The 19,392-nt window shown below is 40.8% G+C and overlaps 1 protein-coding gene across 1 annotated transcript; it reads right to left on the bottom strand.

Annotated features, from left to right (window-relative positions):
- Positions 1-6,579: 6,579 nt before the first annotated feature.
- TLR5 (toll like receptor 5) lies at positions 6,580-12,364 on the bottom strand. Its single transcript, XM_054195481.1, has 2 exons — positions 12,334-12,364; positions 6,580-9,550 (listed from the first exon to the last, which is right to left on the bottom strand). The coding sequence occupies exon 2, from the start codon at positions 9,544-9,546 to the stop codon at positions 6,961-6,963; it is 2,586 nt and encodes an 861-aa protein (XP_054051456.1). The 5' UTR covers positions 9,547-9,550; positions 12,334-12,364; the 3' UTR covers positions 6,580-6,960.
- Between the last annotated feature and the right edge of the window lie 7,028 nt (positions 12,365-19,392).

Genomic DNA, 19,392 nt, shown 5'->3' with positions numbered 1-19,392 from the left:
ACACTGAGAATTGCAAGGTGCTTCCAACAGCAGCAGTTGGAATGCATTCACTTTGCAGCTCGAGGGCTGTTCTCCCTAGGAAAAGGGTGAGAAATTCAAGGCCTGCTTTTCAGGAGTGTTGAATGTTTGTCAGGAGGGCTGCGGGCGCTAACACTCTTATAACAGGATAAGTGACTCACCCTGGCATTTCTCACCATCCCAAAGGGAAGGCTGGGTGCACGGGCCTAGGGTTTTCCTTTCTGATGAGCAGTTGTGGGAGTAAATCCTAGAACATCAGAACTTCGGAAAAAGGAGGTTATAATTGGGATATGTTTGTTAATTTTTCATACTTCCTACCATTAATTGTCTCACCTTTTTTTTCCTTATTCACACTAAACTCTTAGGCTTCATTGTTTTGAAGCAACGTATCCAAACGGCTCATTCCAAAGCTTTTTCCTGACCATTGATGAAATTTTGGTATCTTAGAGTTCTCAAAAGAGAGTTCATGTGTTTAAAAATACTTTGTCTTCTCCCTGTTCTCCCTGCTCCGTTGCTGGCATTCCCATAGCTGTATCTTCACCTGGACTAGGCCATATGTCCTCCAGTGTTCTTCCTCTTGTTCTTAATTTGCAAGCCCTCGTCAGAAATACCAGCCCATGTGGCTACCTGAAAAGTGTTAGCAACTCCCAGTGAAATGCCCAGAGAATTCTTGCTCCTATCGTGATCATCCCAAAATCACTGGCATTCAAGTTGGCAACTGTCAATCTCCTCCCTATAAAAGTAGTTCTGCCTTACACAGGCAAACTGGTGGTACATTAAGAGGAGATCTTACACTGTTAATTAGTTCTACAGATAAATAGAAGACTTAAGTTTCCAAGGTAATAAAAATGCATGTCATAAAACTCCTACAAAACAGAGCAAACAGACCTAATAGCTTATCTTTTGTCAAACCTGAGTTCTCTTCCCAGTGCTGCCCATGACAAAAAGTACGTTACTTCATTCTCTCTGCCTCGATTCCTCCATCTTTAAAGAGAAGATAATAAAATGCACTTATCTTTGTGAAGCGCTTCTAGTTTCACTATTACAAGGTACCACATGTACCAAATATCTATGTTTTGATATTGCATCTAATCACAATGCTGAAATTACATTGCCAATTCAGTTTTTAGGAACAGCGTCAACAGACTGCATGGCTTGAAATACTTAGCTTTGAGTGGCAACGTGAAAAGGCTACACAGCCTGGTGTGTGTGATCCTGATACAAAAAAAGAAAAAGCCTTGCCACATCAAACTGTTGTTTTGTGTGAGGATTCTCTGTTTGCTCCACTCCTCTCCGTCACTGCTCTCCATGCAGGCTGGAGGCAGCCTCGTAATGCTGTCCTTTTTCTGTGGCAGCTTGCACACAGATGATCAACCCAGTGCAATGACTGCTCATAAACCCAGTTTTGCAAGAGGCTGGTGAACTGGTAAAGAGAAAGATACTCTAAACAGCAGTGTAACATTTGGGACACGCTAAAGAAAGAGTGAAGCCTTCTTTGATACTTACTGATGTTTACATACCATGTAATTATTATTATCATTGAAAATCCCGACTTCCTTTCTTTGAACATAATGTCTAAACAGGAAAAAGCTAACCTTCCTGTTTGGAGAATTGTTAGTTTCAGAAGAAATATATTTTTCTCTCTTACTTGCAGTTTTCAAAGATTTTATTTTTAATACAAATGGAAAAGACAAACAATAGGCTATCTAAAAGGAAGGAAAACCGCATGTCTGAAACAAACAGAGTTTGCTATGAATAGATAGTCTTTGCGCTATGAAATAACTCATGTCATACCTATATACTGACTTTCGCATATTGGGAAAGGAAATGTAGACTTATTTTTGGCACCCACTACACCTTATGTACACAATACAGAAAGCAAAGGTAAGGTTAGAAAGGGAAGAGAAGCCTCCCGTCAATCTGTACAAAGACCAAGAAAGAATCATGCAGGAGTTGTACTGGCCCAACAGTAATGCCTAGATGTGCTGCAAGGTTGATTAACAAGGCCGAATTCCAAATTTCTGGTACCTGCTTAGCATCCAATGTTCTCTGTGATTCAAGTCAGTGCTCACAGCGGCCTTCTAGGTAAACCTTGGCTTCTAAACTTTGCTTTTGCAGCTTTTGTTTAGTTGAAGGAAATACGGGTGGAGCAGCACCTGCAGTTCTGTTCCAGTGTATGGAATCTTTGATGGCTGCCAGGAGTAGCACAGTCACGCTTGAAGACCAAGATGCTCAGCTCGCCTTTGTGAGGGACAATACAGAAAACAGGTAACTAAAAATTATGTATTAAAATTTGCTTGTACCCAAGAGCAGAACGAGCTGTTTGACATCCCAAAGGTGTTTGATACTTTCTCAGAGACTGATAAGCAGCCTGATGGAATAACCACCAGAAGAGGCCTTGTAAGGACTACTGATGTAAATTTGTCTGTATGGGAAGTCTTCATATTGTCACTTCTCCTTCAGGTTATTTCATTACAATGAAGGCTGTAGTTTTGCTGATCCTATTTAGCAGCAACAACTAGAAAATCTTGCAAGAATGAAAGAAACATTTGTGATGTAAGACCACTGCCCAGAGCGGGCTAGGAAAGCCAGCCTGTCTTTTCTTCACCATCTTCCTAAAGCTCTTCCTTATTCAAGGCATGACTGATTTAGGTGTACTTCACAGTTAAGCAGAAGTCCTGAAATACTTGGATTATTTCTTAAATCTTCGGCTCTTTTATTTGTGGGCTGCATGAATATCCACCTTGTTGTGATCATGGAGAAAGTGTAAAAATGTGGCCTTACAGGGTCAAATACAAAATTTATAATTGCTTTATAATATTTTAGGGTTTTTACACCAGTCTTCTGATTTTGGAAGCCTTATTTTATGGAACTGCGTAGTTGCTGTTGGCAGTACTGTATAGTGCAAAGAAACCTTGCAAATATTTGCTAGTGCTAGTCCTATTTTAAGTTAAATCTGCTTACTGTACTAGGGCATTATATTTGGGCATGTTTTTAGAGTCAGACCCTAAAGATGTATCTTGTTCCTTTGTTTTTGCTTGCTTCAAGTTTCCACTTCTCATGGAACCCAAGTCCCCTTTTGATGGCAAGATGTTCAGACTGCCATGTGTACCCTTCCTAATTTTGCTGCTTTCCCACAGATTCATATGTGCTGCTTCTGTTCCGTCCGCAGAGTCTTCACCACTCACCGCTGCCACTCAGTTGCGTATTGCTCTTTGTCTGTAAGTAAGTATTTTGCCAGGTATGGGCCTTGCTTTGTGATTTAACTGGACTGCTGCTATTCACAGTTCCAGCAAGACGAGAACATGTTAAAGCCATTGTAAAATAATCAGCACCACATGAAATTGAGAAGGTGGGATCCAATAATCTGAAACCCAGATGGTCTCTGGCAGTGAGAAGCAGGAGAGCTGTCGTGCTGAAAAAGACCCAGAAGTCAGCAAAGGAGCTGAGTTAATGATGTGATACAAGAAAATGAAAGGCAGAGTGACTCTGAGCAACAAATGCAGGAGTGTCCCCCGCAAGAAACTGAACTCTCTCTGTAGTTTTACCTATGCTAGTGTTCTCCACACAGGCAGTACAGCTATTGGGGTGGGAGCAATGATGGATACTAACTGTAAATTAACAAGGTGATAGATCTACCAGCACGTTGAGCAGTCTCTCTGAGGAGGGGTTAGCAATTGGGATTAGGAAATATAATTGGACAACGCTTTGCTGAGACTAGTATGCATGTTAGATGGGAGGGGGAAAAGCAGCCTGATTTCACTGCATGTGAAATAACAGTCATGTAAAATATGAAATTATATGCGGGAATATCATTGTTGGCTTCTCTGTTACCCTCCATAGGGATATATTTGAAGAATCTGGGTTCTGGTCCTGAGTGCCTTGATTTCGAGTAGGAGCCCATGCAGTCTCTGACAGGCTGGCTAGCTGTTGCTGTTGAACAACGCTGCCTGCTTGGCCAGTTAATGTTTAGAATACATATTGCAATGGTGGGGGTGGGCTTTTACTGTTAAATATCTGAGCTGATACCATGTGGCATTGAGTCACTGTCCTCTGAATATTCCCTGTGCTGCTACTGCAAATAAATTCACTGGCTTCCGTCTTAATAGCTTGCTTTAGAGCCAGTGTCACACTTCACACCCTATTCTGGACACTCTCCAACAAGTTAATGTCTTTCACTGAGGAAGGTGAGTAAAACTGATGAGAGTATCCTTAACTAAAGAGCCATAAAATTCTAATAGAGCAGTAATGTTCCCAGTGAGCCTGAAGGGAATCTGATCAATAATTATGAGGTTGAGGCTCAATTTATGGCCTTAATTCATCAAGCATAGTCATTCTCCATTTTTGTACAGGATGCTTTTGTGGTTCCTGCTGAGCAGAGTATAAAGTTTGCACAAGCCCTTTCTTGACAATTCCCTGGGATTTGACATTTAAGAATAGGTGACTCTACAGAGGTGGTGAACAGGGTCCTATGATCTATTTGAAGCCATTTTTTCATTGTATAGGACAGACTGTACCAACTGCATTTGTTCTGAGAGTCTCAGGCTTGGAGTGGTTTCTTAGTGAGTAAAAAAGAAAGTTATTTTGCATCTCTTTAAAATTTGACACTGCAGTTATCCATATGCCTGCAAACCACTCCACAATCAGGAATGGTTCAGCAGCATGTTCTCCAAAAATCCTTTTACTGCCTTTTGTAGACCCCTCACGATAGAATTTGCAAGGGGCAGATGGGGGCTGGGCTACTTCTATGTTTCTAAGCTGCCTCTGTGGTAGAAAGAAGTTTTCCCAGCTGCTCCTGACACAGGTTTGATCTCTTTACGTTTCCAAAATGGTATATGAGGATGGAGGCAGACAATGAAATTTCATCCAAACACAAGTTTTATGTAGCCACCTCCCAGCAGTGACAAAAGCATGAAGTAGACAGAAGTATTTCAAACAAAATGGAAAAACATTGGTTAAAGCCATCTCAGTAATCTCTGTATCTTCTTGTCATTCCTGCATACATAGGTTAGCAGAAGTAAGTTTTAAGTATCTGAAGTGATAGGAGTGTCTTGTAAGTATACAATAAGGTCCTAACTGGAGAAAGCTCTCAATTAACACTTGACCAAAAATGTTTTGGGACATTCATTCAAATATAATTTAAGCATGTTTTTAAAATTCCCATTTTTAATGGGAAGGAAAAAGGGGGGGCAAGGAAAAAGGTTGGACGTTTTCAGAGAACTGTAAGAAATGCGGGGAGTTGAAATGCAGGCAGTGGCTTTTCTGACAGCCCAGGGGGGCTGTGGGAAGCCAGGGCTGCTGGTTCATTTTCCACACCTCCCTCTGCAGCAGCATTTTTTCCCTAATGGCAGCAGCTGCAGTGGAGTGGAGGCAGGAGGAATTTAGGAAGCCCTTGCTGTTATCTGAGCCAACAGCGACACCCAGGGCTTCATCAGCACAGTCAATCCCTTTTCTAATCCACTCCTCCCGGCCCCATGCCACCTGGAAAATTTTCCAAGGTTTAGCCCTTTTCTGTTCCTGAATGACTACACTGATTGAGAAGGAAGCAATATTTTACTGTAGTAATTTTATCAATAGAAATCCTGTACACTGAGAGTAAATTAGATCAGCCACAGGCATGTCTGTATTCAAACAACTACATTGATGTGAAGTGGATTGTACTTTTTCATTTCCATCAAAGTAGTTAAGGCAGTATTATTTGTTTGCAGCCAAGGTCAAGACAGACAGCTCATAAAACCTCCCATTCCTGCTTCCTCACTACAGCAAAAAACTCATTGAAATTACATTGGTAGGCTTTTGTTGAATAAATGTACAAACTGAAATGAACAGTACACTCCAGGAGTATGTCACCATAGAAATAATAGGTGCGGGTTCTATAACAGTGAACACTGAGTCAGACTTTTATTAAAATGACCCTGAATAACCCCCTGAAGACACACACCTGAACAAACAGTGGTAAAATGATTAGAGAGGTAAGAGAGTACCAGGCACTAATGATTCTAAAAAAATGTTGTAATAGAAGCAGAAAAACACCTTAGAATTGATCAGGACACAGGATGTACAGAGAACCACCCAAATTTCCGACAAGTTGTCTGTACTTTCCACTTCCAGAATGTCTGGCAGTCGCTGGGCTATTGGCCGTGTCACTGGTGTACAGCCCGCACGGCTGCTGAGGTAGTTTCTTGTTTGCTTTTCAAGCCCAGGCTCGCTTCAGATCTAAAGGGGTACCTGTTCCTCTCCGCAGGGCAGGAGGCAGCTCGACTGAAAAACCACCAGGCAGCAAATGAAGTAGACCAATGGCCGTAGTTTTATCACCAAGCCAAGAAGTTGTGGAGGGGAAGGGGACGAATAAAGTTCAAAGTTTGTACGTTCCAGTTGAGAAGCTGAGGCTAATCGAGTAGAAAACAAAGAAACGAAATCTGTGTTACACCAATTTAAAGCATAAAGGTGCAAAGCACTGATGCGACTTTGAAACAGAGCATGAAAAGTTACAGAGTTCAGAAAGCACAGGAGTAAGTAATCCATGAAGTCATGGTCAGGCTAGGCCATACGTGAGAGCATACTTGATCACTCCCATACAGTACCATGGGCTCTTTAAAAAAAAAAAAACAACCATGGACATCCTTCTCGAACTGAAACAGACCTGTAAGTAAGCAGTACTCCAAAAATCAGGACTAAAGTGTCTGAAGCTGAGCATCCAAAATGTGAAGCATCTGTGATTCATTTAATTCATCTGAAAGCGTGTGTCATCGTCCATAAAATAATTGCACTTTCATATATTTGCTGGTTGCTTTCAAGCTGTTTCCATGTTTATTAGGGTATATAGTGAAATAGTCATCTTTCTCCCTGCTTTTTCAAGGGAAGATGAAGCAAATTTCTCTTTATTCCTGCCCTGGCATGGCTGGAAAAGAGACATTTAGAAAGCCAGCAACCCACACGGTATCAATGCGAGAGTGTTGCTACAGTCTGCAGCTCTATACCACTGGCTTTCTTGTGCACTTTTTTTTCCTTCAGAATTTGGCAAGAAAGGTTATTTAAAAACCAGTCTACATCTTGATAATCTTCAGGCCACCGCAAATATCGACTTCTTTGTAAGAAGTTTCGAATTGGTTTGTGTTTCATCAGTTGATACTGAGAAAGCGACCCGACCACTACCATAATGAGGACATCTTTCAGATCAGAGAAGTACCTGCTCTGGGCAAAATTAAAGGCTTCCACACACCACCCATCTTTGAGAAACTGCCTGGTCACTATGCAAATTGTTTTCCTGCTGTTCCAAATGGCATCACGAATATTGTTGATATGTTCTTCCCCAGGCAAGAAATCTCTTTCCTCAAAGCACAAGGTAAATCTGTTTTTATCAAAATACTGTGAATCCAGGTGCTTTAGCAAAGAATTCTGGACCCATTCAAAGTCATTTTTACTGTAACACAAATATGCATCATATTTGTATTCACTTTTATCTGCTACTTGTGGACAGTTGTCTATAATTTTTTTTGTGATAGTTTTATACCAGACAAAACAAATCCCCCGACATCGAGTGAAAACGATGACTGTCATCAGAAACATTAGAAGAGTGACGGAGGTGAAGATGAATACTGAGAACCTGAGTGTCTGTTGGAGTTCATCTTCATCGCAACCATCGTATGTCAGAGACGACAGCGGTACCCCTGCAAATGCAGGTGGGTATACACAGTACCTGTCAGCTTCTGAGCCAGCTAGGGTTACATTGGTTTCATTTAGCCACACTAGCAGGCTCTTTAAAGTACAATCACAGACATACTTATTATGTGTTATATCCAGAATACTCAAAGTCATAAAGACTTCAGGCTCAGGGGAAAAAAGCTGGTTTCCAGACAAGTTTAGGTTTGTTAGGCTTTGTGGAAAAACCCCAGGAGAAAGATGAGACAATAGGTTGGAAGCTAGATTAAGTCTTTTTAGAGATGTTAGACCTCTAAAAATCTCCTGTGGAAGAGAACTAAGGTAGTTGTTATTCAGATGTAGAACCTGAAGCTTGGACAGTGCCCTGAACACATCCAAACATAAATCTCTCTCCCACACAAGCTGTAACATATTTTCACCTAGATCCATATAGATTAACTGATTGTTTTCTATAGCATTATCACTTTTCTCACAGTAAGAGAAGCGATTCTGTTTTAAGAAGATATACTGCACATCTGGAATTTGGAAAAGAATATACAGGTCACCCAGGTTTGCCAACCAATTTCTTTCTAATTCAAGGTATGTCGCTGCGATTTCTCTGCCGACTACAGACATTAGCTTATTGTCACCTAAAAAGGCAGAGGTCAGACGTGGAAAGGAAGGGAGTTTTTTAATGGCATTGTCTCGGAGATCAATTGTTTTCAGACTTACTAAGTTACTGAATGATTTTTCGCCAATCATCCCAATATGATTTTGCTGTAAATCAATATATATTACACTACGTAGACCCTCAAAAGTATAATCGTACAACTCGCCTAAAAGATTACTTGAGAGATTGAGAGTTTTTAGGTTTCCCAAGCCAAAAAATGCTTGCCTGTGGATTTGATTGATCTTGTTTTTGAAAAGGTTCAACAATTCCAGATTACCAAGGCTTTGAAAGACTAAAGAATTGAGAGAAAAAATGTAACCATTTGAAATATCAAGCAAATGAAGATCACTTCTTGTTAGTCCAGCAAACGTATTATTATCTGGATTTTTTAAGTTATTAAAGCCAAATCCTGAGCCCATTGTGTGAGAGCTAAATATTAAAGAACCGATCTGAGTTCCTTTAATGGCTGTACAGAAATATTGGACTTTCTGTGTGCTCCAGCCATTGTCACCAAGGTCTAGTGAGTTAAACGTAATATTTCTGAATGGATTTGGGCATTTGGCCCAGGCCATTTCATCTGTCTTGTACAAATAATTAGAACGGAGGCTAAAAAATAAAAAGTGTTTTCCTCGGAAGCTGGTAAGATTGCTTTCGCACAGGTTGGATATCTGGTTGAATTTCAGATTCACAGATTTCAGGACTGTTAGATTATAAAATAAGGGGTGAGGCTGAAGTTTTGTGATTTGGTTCCCTGAAAGATCCAATTCTTCTAATGAGCTCAAATCTTGGAAGTAACGTTCCTCCAGGATGGGATTTCCAAGGTAGTTATGAAACAGACGGAGTACAGTCAGACTTGTCAAGCCCACAAAAGCATCAAGATCCAGTTGAAGAATCCTATTGAATCCCAAGTCTAAGACACGGAGGTTTGGCAGGTTCCTGAAAGCTCCTTCTCCTATGGTAACAGGATAGACACATTGCATTCCGATTTCCAACAGCAGTAAGTGCTCCAGCAGTGGAAACGAAGTTGCCGTCACTCGTCTGATATAGTTGAAAGTTAGCAAAAGCTTCACTGTATCCTTTGGCACAAGTGGGATATCTGTGAGGTTGCAGTAATAATATATGGAGACTTGGGCTTCTGAATAACAGCTTCTGAATGCACATATGTCACTAGCTAGTGATATTCCAAAGATAAGTACTAGCTGTTGACGAATCATCATGAATCTATGTGAAAAAAGTGAGAATAGTAAGCATTAATTCTGTAGTTGGCTATCTATGCGGTAAGTTGTAAGGCACATTTTTAACAGCTGAAGAATAAAAGACTAATGTCACACTAAAAATGACTAGTGATTTGGGATCTATCCTTTCTCTGAAGTCCCAGAAGATGGGTCCCAAAGAGATGTGAGCACCTCCTACGACCTGAAAAGTAAGCCTCCTTTATCTACCTTAAGGGGAGCACCAAAACCCTTCCAGATAAGTGTGAAAGTCCTGGCTTAGCTATTTAATTTGCGTCACGGAACGGATAATGCTGGTGTATTAGCTTAATTCCTTCATCAGTTATCCAAACAGGTTTAAACAGTTTAGATTACCAAAGTGCAGTCATCCAGTCATCCCAACAGAGCAGGCCAACGCTGCCCTCTCCCTGAGCGCTCTCCTTGTGAAGGCAATCACGCTGTTTGGCATTCAGATTATTGTCACACAGAAGTGCCTAACAGCCATGAATTTTAAAAAGGGGGACCTCTTTTGGGGCTCCTTGAGCCTCAGATTAACCCTGCAATGTGAAATTGCTCTTGAAAGGGTTGTAAAATAGTTTTGAAAGCATAGGCAGGAACAAACAGTGAAGGAAAAGAAAAAACGGGGTAGTCTGAAACTGTGCTGCAAGATTTAACATTTTATGGAAAACTACATTTCCTGAACTGTAAATTCTGTTATACAAAAAGGTGCATAACATAATTTATGCATCTCACTGATGAATCCATTTATTAATTTATTCCCACTCTGGATTTTCCTTGCATTATGCCACCTGCCTGTTTGTCTCTTTTTATCTGCAACAAAAACCTTCAAAGGAAGGAAGGTCTTTTTTATTGAGTATGGTAAAGAAGAAAGCAAATTATTAGCTCTGAAGTGGCTGTTTGTGTACTGTAGTTTAAAAAAACCTTCTAACTAAGATTGCAACCATCTGCCTCTGCATTTATTGGAATGAAATGACAACCCCATGGAAGAGTATTTGTGACCTCCAGCACAATTTGCTTAAAATTCACTAAGTGGAAATCCTTATGGAACCAAATCCCTGATGGCCTTCTAATGGAAAAAAGTTGGGTTTGAGCCAGTAATTAAAGAGAGGTAAACCCTGCTAATTATTATTATGATTTGAGCACACTGCTTGTTTAAAGCACAAGTACAAAATTCTATGCAGAATACTGCACTTGAACTAAAATCATCTTATGCGTGTTGCCGTCATACAAAGTGATTTCTGGGAAATGAAAAAGCGTGTCAGTCGAAACCACCACGATATTCCCCTTGCAAAGGGCTAGCCATTTTTAGCAACTATCTGCTATATAGGAAGTACAAAAATATTATAGTACCATCAAATCTCTTAAATGACACAATCTCACTGTGCCTAATGTTTTTGGTGATGTTCTCAAAGTCCTTTGATTATACTAAAACCTTAACTTGTAACTACTGTGACTACTAGGGTGAGTGCAAATTTCCACCCTAGAGGCTCAAACACCAAGTGGGAAATGTACATACCTTGCAACTTAAAATGATAATCTTGTCATTTTTTAAGACAATTTCATGGTTTTGGGACAAGATCTGATTCTTGAAAGTAAAAGAGATTATGAATATAGGATAGAGTCCTGAATTCCGAAGTCCTGGCATTCAAATTTCATTCACAGTTTGTTTCACTCAGGAATTTAGGGTCTGCTGCAAGAAAAGCAAATTGCAGTGTGTATCAAAATTCTGTTAAGAGATTTTAACTGCATCTATGGTGAATAATTCCTAGTACTAGAAAATATTTGTGTTTTCTACCCTCTTTTTTTGACCTAGCATGCGCTGTTAAAAGGGGACGTTATAAAGAATAAACTGTATAATGTTTGTCTTTGTGACTAAAATGTAGTAGGTTATTAAAAACGACACAGCTAAACATACAGCAGGTCACTCAAGATCCTGTTGACTTTTTACGTTTCGCTTTGCTGGAACCATGAAAACACAACCCCAAGTTTCCCTTTTATTATTTGTTATTATTACAATGGCTCTTGTTGACATCATAATATAAGATGTTTAGCACAAAGAGTTTTAAATTACATTTATCTTTCAGACGTTTACATTTCCACTCCTGTTATTTGCCCAAATGTTATGGCTGGTTTTTAAAGTTTGGGCAAAATCACAGCATCACCAAAAGCAGTGACAAGTAGAAAGTACTTTGGAAATCGAATTTAATACATGTGTATCAACTTACCACAAGAGAAAGCTCAAAGTGTTTAGAGTGTAAAAATTAGAAAAAGTTGTTCGTTTTAAATTTAGAAATGTAGTTTTATTTTTATTATTAGAAAATAAGAAAATGGTGAAATATTTCTAGCCACCTTTGCTTTTACATTTATGTGCTTTTCCACGTTCTTGTAAGTTGAAGAAGTCTCTAACAATCTCTTAACATTTGTAAACTCCCTCAAGTTTTTCTGCGTAAGTCACTACCTTTTCCCTCAAATCTCAGCCCTCCATGAGCAGGAGGAGGATGCTGGCAGTAAGGAATGCCTCTGACTGCTCTCGTGAGGACAGCAAAGATTTTTAATTTAACAGAATCCCTCCATGTAGCATTTTATATAACCTTTCACCATTGTACATTAGCACCTAAATCCTTTTGGGAAGAATATTCTTCCCACAAAATGATGACCATCCCGTTCGGTTACGTGCCTGTGCATGGACATGGAGATGAAGTGCCATTCCTCTTTCCACACCCCTGTCAAAAATGCACTGGAGTCCACATAAATAAAGAACGGGTTACATACCTTATTTTTGTCCCTGCTGATGGCCGAGAGTATTTGCTTCCTTTTTAAAAGAGAACTGGTTTTGTGCAGCATTCAGTAGCGTGCTTACTCTCTTCCGCAGCCTCCCCTCCTTCTGCCACATAGCCCTAGGTCAAATATGAACCAGCACACACCAATGGAAGTGAAGAGACACATACCGTATGTGCTTATGAAAATGAGCGGCAGGCCTAAATGCGTCTTAGTTGTCAGCCATAGGTTTTGGGGAGCCAAGCAGCAGAGGTGCTGGCTACCTGAGTGGACTCTAGAGAACACCAGTCTGATATAATCATCAATAAGATTTAAAGAGTTTAAAAATCTTTTCAATAACCTATTGCAGTGACCATGACATCCTCCTAGATGACAACTCAGTCAGCCAGAGGAACTGTGTGCCCATCACAAGCACCAATTGCTCGAAATAACTCCACAAAGATGAAGTCCTGTGACGAAGAGTACGTGTCATTTAGGTGTCTGGGATGTGGTCAGTGGATAAAGAAGTAAAGACAGAGGTAAAGCTGGTAAATTTTTCATTATCTGCACCAAAAGAAAAGATCTAAATTTTCTGCTTATGCTAACTTTCACAAAAACATCCAGGCCATTTTCTGTAGGTCACTGAATCACAGATGAGTAGGGTGTATATATAATAAAGGTAGCAGTATTTTTTGATGAGTGTGTGAGAATCTCATCTCTAATTACCACAAGCCTGCTTTAGGATTAAGGGATAAACATTAATCCTACTGCCAGATTGGAAGGTTTTTTTCCCTTTAGCTCTGTAGCTAAGGGTCTTGCTGTTTGGACAGCAAGATGTGAGAGCTCACTTGGAGCCTGCACGAGTGCTGCTGTTACCGTGATGTCTTTCTGTGAAACACCACTAGTTGTCACAGGTAGCACAAACACTCTGCAGAGAAAGGGAAGAAAGAGGATTAAACAACTTCAGGGTGTATTTCTTGTCTGTAAAATCAATCCCCTCTATACCCAAAAACATTAGGTACCGAAGAGACAAAGACCATCTTAATTGTCCCTTATTATTATTTTTTTCTATAGTGAGATGGATTTGTGTATAAAATTACACTGATTTAACTTAAAATTTAATATGTACACTGCTTTCATCATCAGTGTACAATTTTTCTTGTGAATGTTTTGAAAAGATATTTAAGCCAACTTCTATATGTATATGTCCAGAGTCCAGCTAACTGAACAGAGGCTGTTTTATATTCATCTAACCTAAACTACACTGAGTTTGCAGCAGTGTTTATGAATAAGTTTCTCGACAGACTGGTGCCACGCTTCTGCTTTCTGTCAAATTCTAAGATTTCAAATAGTTATCCGGTTTCAAATCTAATCAGCAATAGATGTTTCTGTGTAGAAAATCATATAATTTCAAATGTTTTGCTTCTGATTGTTAGCTACTAATATAAGTACATTCTTGCCAACTTCTGTCCCTCTCTTATGTTCACCAGAGTATCTGTTTTGCCTGGTAGGGATGGACACGTTTACAGTTGTGATATAATGAATTGGGGGTCCTGCCCATACACAGCTTCTAAATTCTGCTTGAAGTAGTTGTGCTCTTAGTATGAAACTATTCTGGCGTACTGCGCCTCTACATGGCATCCAGTGTTACTGACGAAGGTTGCAGGATGCCTTTCCCAGAGCAGAAACAATAGTCAGTTGTTAAATCCTTTTGGGACAAGGGATTAACCAATTCCTAGAAGAGTTAGTTAACCTCAGAGCTTTCTGCCAGAAGCTGGCGAAGTGCAGCACTCACAAACAGTATCAATAAAGAAATCAGCTGCGGGTACAAAGCACGTGGGCATGAAAGAGACACTGGGAAAAGGGAAACAACGAACAGGAAGAGGTTGGAACCTTTGGGTAAATGAGGACATTTTTGCTTAGTTTTAGGTTAAGCCTGACTCAGTATAGATAATGTCAGCTAGGAGGACTCTAAGATTTCAAAGCACTCTTGATTCACCCCACAAGTTCTGGAACAAGAATCCCGACAAAGTCAAAGAAATCCTTTCTTTCTTGTCTCCTCCTTCCTCTTTCAAACCCAGTTTGCTTTTGAGAACAAATGTTAGGAAAATGTTCATGACCTGATAGTATTAAAGTTTAAATGCCTGATCTTTGTACATCTGTAACTGACCTTTGCCCATGGTGCATATCAGGTGCTTGTAACGGCTCCAAGAAAGGGGTTATGGCAGATACAACAGTCTATTACCACTTCGCCACGCTGACGGGACAAAGCTGAGCTGTAAAATACAATGAAACACACATACAGCTTGTTGGCAGTTAGGGTTGAAATGGTCTCTCACCCGTTTAGCAGCGTGGGATGGCTGAGCCAACCCAGAAGTGCTGCAGGAGCCTATGCGAGACTCTGCTCCTGACCCAAGACTTGAGATGTCAGTGAATGATCCCACTTTCCATCACCATCTTCTTTTCTTCATTCCCTTTTCACTGTACTTTGGCTTAGGCACGGACCAAGTGCACCAGCATATAAAGGGGGTTTAAATCCTACATTAGCAAGACCTACTGCATCTGTCCTCTTTCCACATTGCTATTTAGTCTGGAAGGTAAGGTAAGACTTAAGCTATCTGCCTGGGGAATCCTGGATGTTAGCTACCCTGTCCGAAAAGTAACTTCACATCAAAGTCCCACAACGAAGACTAGAAAACATGCACAAACCTATCGCAGCCCCCACACAATGATGTGCCCCATCCCTGATACATGGCTAATGCAGCTCCTACCTTATCTGGATTGTACTGACTCTTCTGTGGAAGCACTCGAACAGAATGAAGCAGACTTGCAAAAATACCCCAAACCAAACCAACCAACTCCAAAAAAGGAGAATAACAAGCAAACCCGACTGCAAATGATGGAAACTTGTCTCTGTTATTTATATTTCACAGGGCTGAGACTTCCTCTAAAGTATCTAGAACAGTTGAGCTGGTTACCTATGACTTTTCTGAGAATGGGTCAAACTTATTAAGGCTAGAGGCTGTAACTTTAGAAACCAGTACCTCAAAGTGGAAAGACATACTAAGAAAAAAACTGAGGCATTAGCTACAGTTCTCCAGTTCCGCAAAAAAAGGGGAATACTGATTCGATGCAACATTATGCCAGGGCATATAAGGACAAAGGGACGTAGAGGACAGTAACATTAGTTGCTAATTTTTTACTCAGCACGGGCTCTAAAGATGAAGTCTGGTTATGGATTTTAGCTAAACTAGCGCTTTGGATTAAACAAGCAAAATCAAGCAAGCAGTGTTCATTCCGAAATAATTCAAGGAATTTTTCTTCCAACCCCTGCTCAGTAAAAAAATCCTCACAGCTCTTGCATTCTTATTTGCACAGCCAAGCTCTTGCAGGAGAGATAAAAGGTACTGTTACCTAACATACTTAAGTGCTTATAACCTTGCGGTTAAAGCCATTTCCTTGAGTGAGAACCAGACTGAAGAAGGCTAAGTACTCAGGTCTTCCACTTCCTTTAACGGTCCAACTGGGTCATAATATCAGAGACCTTTCCTTGGCTATAGTTTGAAAGAAAATGTCCATGGCTAGTATGCCCAGCGCTAGACCCAAAGCTGCAGCTCTGCTGGAAGTGCTCCATGCAGGCTTCCCCAAGGAGGTCTGCTTGGCGCCGTGTTCTTCATGTTGATCTCCACAACATCTGCAATCACTGTGGAAGGCGCCTCACCCTGGGGTGCTCCTGTGCAATGGTTTACATGTACTGGGAGCAGCAGCAGAAATGGTGGTGCTGTGGGGGTTTGTGACTGAAGGAAGGGCCTTTGCGGTCAGATTTTGGGGACCTGGCTGCCTAAAATCTACTGAAGTTCACCTGAATAGACAAACGTGTCTCAATCTCATTCTTCAATTCTTGGGTCCCTTCCTGCCATCCAAATGAAAGAGTCTCCCTGTTCAGTTTTCCCTATATATTCACATGTCAGAATTCTGTAGGGAATTGAGAGTCATTCCTACTTCTTGGATAAAGTGCAGAACAAGTAAAATATCCTCATCTAATACCCTAATATCGTTAGTCTTTGCTTCACTCATGGCAATAATTATAGGCATCTTTCCCACGGGCTAGTGATACATGCTGTGAAGGACTATTTGTATTTGGCGCTTGGTAAAATTTCTCAGAAAAAAACCCCAAAGACCTTCAAAGAGCACTCTTTTTCTTTTAATCTAACAGAAAGCCTTCTGACAAGGAGTTTGTTTGTAATATTTATTGAGGCCATAAAAAAGATCTTGAAAGATATATCACAAACAGTAAGCCTTTGTTCCTAGACTGGCCAGATAAAGGCCAACTGCTATTGTGAAAATTTGTATTGCTGCTGTTATCTGATTAGATCAAATCTACTTACTGAAACAAAAATAAAGCTCCAAGCTTTTGCCCAGGGTCTAAGCCATCATAATATATGCATTTGTGCTCATAAAAAGCTGTGCAGTGTAAACACACTTTTCTTCGTGGGGCCCCTCCAGCCAATTACAATCTAAAAAAGAATTTCATTCATCAGATGATTAATGAATGTGCCCCTTCCCACCCCCTCACCCCCTCCCTTAAGTTGCTAGGATGTTTAACTCCAATACAGCATTTTCCAACTTAAAATCAGGAAGCATGTAATAAGGCAAGTGAGTACTGTGACAATTCCTATCATTGATGGGGAAAACCTAAGACAATAAGGCGTTTAATGACCTGACAGAGTAGAAGGACCATAAAAAATAGACACTGGTTTGAGTAATCAGAAGTTACCTATGGGATGTAACGATCCAGTTCCTGTTTATCATCTACATTTATTTGCTTGTATTTATTTGTTTGGTTTTCTGTCCCCTCATATTATATGATGAGATGCGGCCACACAAAGACAATGTGATTCCTCTATATTATAACAGTTCTTTAAAAGAAAGCAGTTTCCAGAAGGATAGGAAAATAAACTTGAAAGTACAGACTAAAACATGCTCTGGGCTATTTCTCTGGGGCACAGGAGTAAAACTAGAGAGGCACAGGGAGGGTGCTGTAGCCCCAGACTCGAGCCCCTGGCCCCAGCTCAGTTGTTTTTAGCTGCTAGCACTGTTTTTAGTGCCTCCCTCCTGAGCAAAGCCAGCCCGCCCACCTTTTTACCTGCCTGAGCAGCCACCTGGTCTGGTTCCAGTGAGGGGCCCCAGCGCTGGGCACTGGACCATCTGCCAGCCCTGGGCAGCCCAGGCTTCTCTGCCCCTGTGTCTGACAGGGGATAATAAAGGCAGAGCGAGCCTCAGGCTTGAGAAGAGGACCAACAAGGTTTCTTACGCTTTTCCAGGTCCTAAGGAAATGAACTTCTTGAGGCTTCAGTGAGGACAGTTGAAGATTCCTGGGTTTTTTCCCCAACTTGGTGCTACAGTTGTTTCCAGCAGAGACGCTCGTTCAAAGCTGCACAAACCACCCGCTGGCAGTCACAGTCACCACTCAGGTATTTTTGCCTCACACCCTGAATCCATGTTGACTTTCTTTTTCTTTGAAACCTGTCACGTGGTAACTGCCTGGTCTAGCCTAGAAGCCACTCCAGGGAAGCAGTGTTTCCCTCCTGTTAGTTTCCCCTCCCTCTTAGCTATCATTTTGGACTGTGTTTTTCACAAAGTGGATTTAGTCCAGGGACAAAAGGTCCTTTTTTGTGCTCGCAGGATAGTTAGAAGCAGCCAGGATTAAAACTCTCACCTGGAAAAGATTAAAGTGATAATAGGAAAAGGACTCTCAAGAATGACAGCCGAGGTAAGCAGGAATAAATGGAGAAGCATCATTCAGACTGTAACTCCTCAGGTCACAAGCAGAGCTCTGTACAGCCTTTCCTGCTAAGATAACCTTGTTATAAAGCTCATCAGCACTGTCATGCCTGTGAAATAGTGGTCAAGCATAAAACAGCGGTAATGGTTCGGTAGCTGAAGTCAGCAAAGACGACTAAATGGCTAGCCGGAACAGAAATGGCATGATTGCCACACCTGCACGCCTGGGACCAAATCTAAGCACATTATTTATTAAGGAACTATTAAAAGAGTATGGAGACAGATGCCTAAATACGTAGAGCCAAACAGAACAACTGATAACAAAGAGATGTTTGCTTTTGCAAGTATGTTTTTTGCACATGTGTTTTAAGAAAAGCAATCAAAAGATAACAAGCTGCAAATGCCCAGTGACAGGAGGACCATAAATGCAGTAGGAAAGAGAGACAGCCAGCCAACCTGCCCCGCATTTAAGTGAAGTTAGAAACCTGCTCCACTCTTTCCTGGAATGGAGGCATTGGAAGGATACCTTCTGAATTTCTTTGAAATAGGCTATAGACCAGAATACATTTGAGTTAGCTCTTGTCAGTGGAGGAGAAAAATGTGAAAATTATACTCACAAGTAGAGCTGACATAACTTTGTACTGTAGAACCTGTTGTGCAAAGGAGACCTAATAAGTGAAGAAAGTAGAAAAGTAGCTAGTAGCCTTTCTGAAACAGTTCCCGCATGAGGCTGTTGGCAAGTTAGCTATTTCATTGACTCACGGTATGGTAGTAGAGTCCTAGGGCTCACCTGCATATATATCCCAGGTCTTACCTACTGATTATCCATGTACAAGATTGTCCCAACCAAGAAGACTAGCTGTCACACAGGCTAACCTGCATGAAAGGCATTTAGAGCGGAAGCAGGAGAATGAATTATACACTCCTTGCAGTGCATGTAGAAAGGTACGCACCTGATTTCTGAATCCATAGATAAGACCTGCAGTCTGACACCTAGGGACTGCCAAAACTGAAATCCCCATGCAGGGTGTATTTTAAATTCTGTCCCTACCCAGCTCTTTCTGCAGAGAAAGCTAGCAATGTCTACATTTAGCACATTGTACATTTATCATGTAAAACAGCTACACTCAAATCTGTTTTCTGCACAATGCAATACCAAACCCTTTCATCTCACAAATACCCATGAACTGTGGAAACATTGGTTCTTTTGCAGTGGAGGCACTCCCCTCCTCTGCTGTTACAGTTCTTCCGAATGAATAACGTTCGAGATTCACTAAATCAAAGATGTTT

The sequence above is a fragment of the Rissa tridactyla genome, chromosome 3, assembly GCF_028500815.1.
Source record: "Rissa tridactyla isolate bRisTri1 chromosome 3, bRisTri1.patW.cur.20221130, whole genome shotgun sequence".
Classification (NCBI taxonomy): Eukaryota; Metazoa; Chordata; class Aves; order Charadriiformes; family Laridae; genus Rissa; species Rissa tridactyla.
The sequence above is the reverse complement of the archived record's forward strand: the minus strand, read 5'-3'. Positions and strand labels throughout refer to the sequence as shown.

Excerpts from the sequence above, each read along its gene's own strand:
- TLR5 (XM_054195481.1), bottom strand. The coding sequence starts at position 9,546 with ATGATGATTCGTCAACAGCTAGTACTTATCTTTGGAATATCACTAGCT.